Consider the following 3,596-nt stretch of genomic DNA (forward strand, 5'->3'; position numbering starts at 1 on the left):
ATCTCTCTATCTAATCTCTCTCTCTCTCTCTCACACACACAAGCTTAAAATAATAACGTTATCAAATGCAGTAATTATGTCTTATTTTATTTATTTAATTATGATTATAAAACAATGTTTAATCAACCCCTTGGTTAAAGTATTCATCTTTTAAGATACATATAATGACAAACACTTGTAGTGTCATCTCTTGGAACCAGCAAAGTACTGAACACAACAAAAACGAGGCACCTGCAAATTGAAATGAGAACTAATGTGCTTTACGATGTAACCAATACCAGTGTTCAGCTGCAGATATGTTTAAGAGTTAATAGAGTAAGCCCACCACCTCCTTATGTCATTGCCACCCCCCTACTGACCCACTCCCACACTCCCCCTGCTATATAGATGCATTGCTGTAAAGTCTCATGCTGGAATAAGTAAAAGCAAGTAGTGCTCACCCTAGAACTATGTGCAGGTGACCATACTACTACTAATAGTGGTCATCTGGCTGATCACAGAGGGCACAGTGCAAGACATGTCCACAGGGTCTGTGAGTGACACTGAGGATCTGCTGGAGTTGAGAGTGCTGGGGCTTCAGTATCGAAAATCTACAGGAGGAGCAGGATGCAGTGACTTGCTGCTGGACCACTCCACTGATAATTCAGAAGAAGATGCCATTGCAGAGACTTCCACTGGCAAGAAGAAGAGGGAGGGCAGGAGCCAGCAAAGCCCAGACAAGAAGCAAGCTCCCAGGACATCCAAGGATTGCAAGCAATCCCAGAGAAATGCAGCCAATGCCAGGGAGAGAGCCCGCATGCGGGTGCTGAGTAAAGCCTTCTCCAGGCTCAAGACCAGCCTGCCCTGGGTGCCCCCAGACACCAAGCTCTCCAAGCTGGACACCCTGAGACTTGCCTCCAGCTACATTGCCCACCTGAGGCAGCTGCTGCAGGACGACAGATATGACAATAGCTATGTGCATCCAGTCAACCTGGTAAGAATGAAGCTCCCATACAGCCAGCACCAGTCGGCTTCAAGGGCTGCATCATGGTAATGGACAATGCTGAGTGTTCCTGTGCATGGTGATATGTATGTGATAAAGACCTCTTCTTATTGTCTGTGTCCACACTGGTTGCCAGTCTAGTGCTACGCTGTGCCTAGGGTTAACTATAACCACATTGCTCTTTAAATTCTACTTGTTAATGGTGTTTTTTTTAAAAATGTTTTGCAAATATTAATTCATATCTATACACTGAAATATCTCCATACTGTACACTCAATGTCAAGGTATCTGTACTGTTACTTCTAGAAATTAGAGCATTGTTTACAAGTGACATTGTGTTGTCACTCTGTGAATTGTATTCCACAAATTGTCACACAACACATAGAGAATACAGTGCAAGCTATGAAACTGCTCTTGGTGTGTGAAGGGACTATGTCCTGTCTAGCACCAGTTCTTGGGACATGAAGAAATATATATCGTGTAACTGTATAACCGCACTGATTTCTATGGACAAACGGGGAAATTTGTGCATGTGCCCCGGTGTGTCAGTGTATTACGTCACATGTGTTATTTCAGGAATGTATAATACTATTTATATTATATAATGTTATGTTTTTAGATGTTGTAATAGATAGGTAAAACAACATAACTAAACCAAATGCATTTTTGAATAGTATATAGCTGGGAGCTTGGTCCGTTCCCTAGGGCTTGCACCCAAACTTTACCGGTGCTGCTGGATTTGTTTGTTTTTGTCAGTACCCACTTTTTTCACATTTACTACGGAGTGCTACCTATTTTTTAAATAGTAAACCAAATGCATGTCATACAATATTGTGTGTATGGCTATTTAAATCCATCAATGTGCATTAAAGGGACATGCAGGCTAATAGATATCTGAAACGTATGATCTTAGCTCATGGATTCTCACCAAATATACATATATACATATCTATCTATTTATCTAATCTCAATCTAGAAAATTAAAAAAGCTGCAGCACTCCCAAAATAAAGTGAATGTAAAGCTTTATTCACTCATGTTCATCTGTGAACAGGAGGAAATATAGCCTTTGATTTACTTAATTTTGGGAGTGCTTCAATTTGTTCATTTTCTAGATAGATAGATAGATAGATAGATAGATAGATAGATAGATAGATAGATAGATAGATAGATAGATAGATAGATAGATAGATAGATAGATAGATAGATAGATAGATAGATAGACAGACGATAGATAGATAGATAGATAGATAGATAGATAGATAGATAGATAGATAGATAGATAGATAGATAGATAGATAGATAGATAGATAGATAGATAGATAGATAGATAGATAGATAGATAGATGTATTTTACTCTTAAAGCAGGAAAAAAGGAAAATAGATTTTGACTGTATAGATAGACATAATAAATCTATACATATAATACATGTCTTTAATATACATTTACAATTGTATCTGTCATCTGATAAAGTCAAATCCTTCTTTACAGACATGGCCATTTGTGGTTTCGGGAAGACTGGAATGTGATCCTGAAGAAGTTACTATATCCACTAGGCTTTGTGGGGCCACAGCTTAGAAGAACATCTCTCTCTTATATGAACCTTTTCAGGAATACAGATGACTGATGTCAAGGACTATATGCATCATGTGTCTGTAATTTCCAATATTCTTCAAAAGTGCACTTAGGTATGAGTTTAGACCATTTCAGAGGACATTTTATTTCAGCATAAGTAGATTTGATGTCCTGAATGCACTCTAAATATGTAGGAAGGCCATATACATGTGTACACTGTGTTGTATGAAGCAGCAGTACTCTATATTTCTGTTCAAAGCAGTGTTATAAAACAGATAATAAATTTATAATATATTTTTCTAGATGCTGTGTGAATATATATTACTGTGAATATCATGTACTTTTATATTTTGTTTTCATTTGATACTATTTTATAAAATACTGCTGAGAAAAGCAAAACTTTTTATATCTTAAGCGTATTACTGAATAAGGAGGATCAAACAAAGAGAGAAATGCAAGACTATAAATACAGTAAGGATGTAGCAGAGCTCTTCATGTGATACTGTATCATTAGGTATTGTGACATCTTTTGTGGGGATATGTATCAATCTGGATATGACATATAGAAGAACCAAATTTATTGAAAAAAGACATTGCTGACTTCACAGCATCACAATTAAAACAAATGGCATTTAAAAAAAAGTGATGTCATTCCCCCTAAGTAGGGAATCTAATAAGAAAAAAAAAAACATAAAAATAAGATAAAAAAAACAGATAAAACTTTGTGACATCACTTTTCGTGCCAAATAAACTCTGCTCTGCTCTATCTGACAAACACAGCTCTGCTTCAGATGCATATGAGGTTATTTCCACATATTAGAGCCTAATTACAGGACAGTGTTTATTTAATTATTGCTGTAATTACAGATTTAGGGCTGTTTCCCTATGAACATTACATTCATAGGTATTTAATAAAGAACAATTTACATTGAAATATTGTATCTACATTTCAGCCACATTTGAAATGCAGTTTTATGTTTAACCGGAAAGATAGGGGCTGTGTGTATACCATATAATGCAGCTTCTAATGTAGAACATTT

At 36.5% G+C, this 3,596-nt stretch overlaps 1 protein-coding gene across 1 annotated transcript; it reads left to right on the forward strand.

The window, feature by feature from the left end:
• Positions 1-517: 517 nt before the first annotated feature.
• MSC (musculin) lies at positions 518-2,699 on the forward strand. The gene is made up of 2 exons (XM_075828228.1): positions 518-973; positions 2,473-2,699. Exons 1-2 carry the CDS (start codon positions 518-520, stop codon positions 2,557-2,559), a joined length of 543 nt encoding a protein of 180 aa, XP_075684343.1. The 3' UTR covers positions 2,560-2,699.
• Positions 2,700-3,596: the final 897 nt, after the last annotated feature.

Source organism: Rhinoderma darwinii, chromosome 5, assembly GCF_050947455.1.
Source record: "Rhinoderma darwinii isolate aRhiDar2 chromosome 5, aRhiDar2.hap1, whole genome shotgun sequence".
Lineage (NCBI taxonomy): Eukaryota > Metazoa > Chordata > Amphibia > Anura > Rhinodermatidae > Rhinoderma > Rhinoderma darwinii.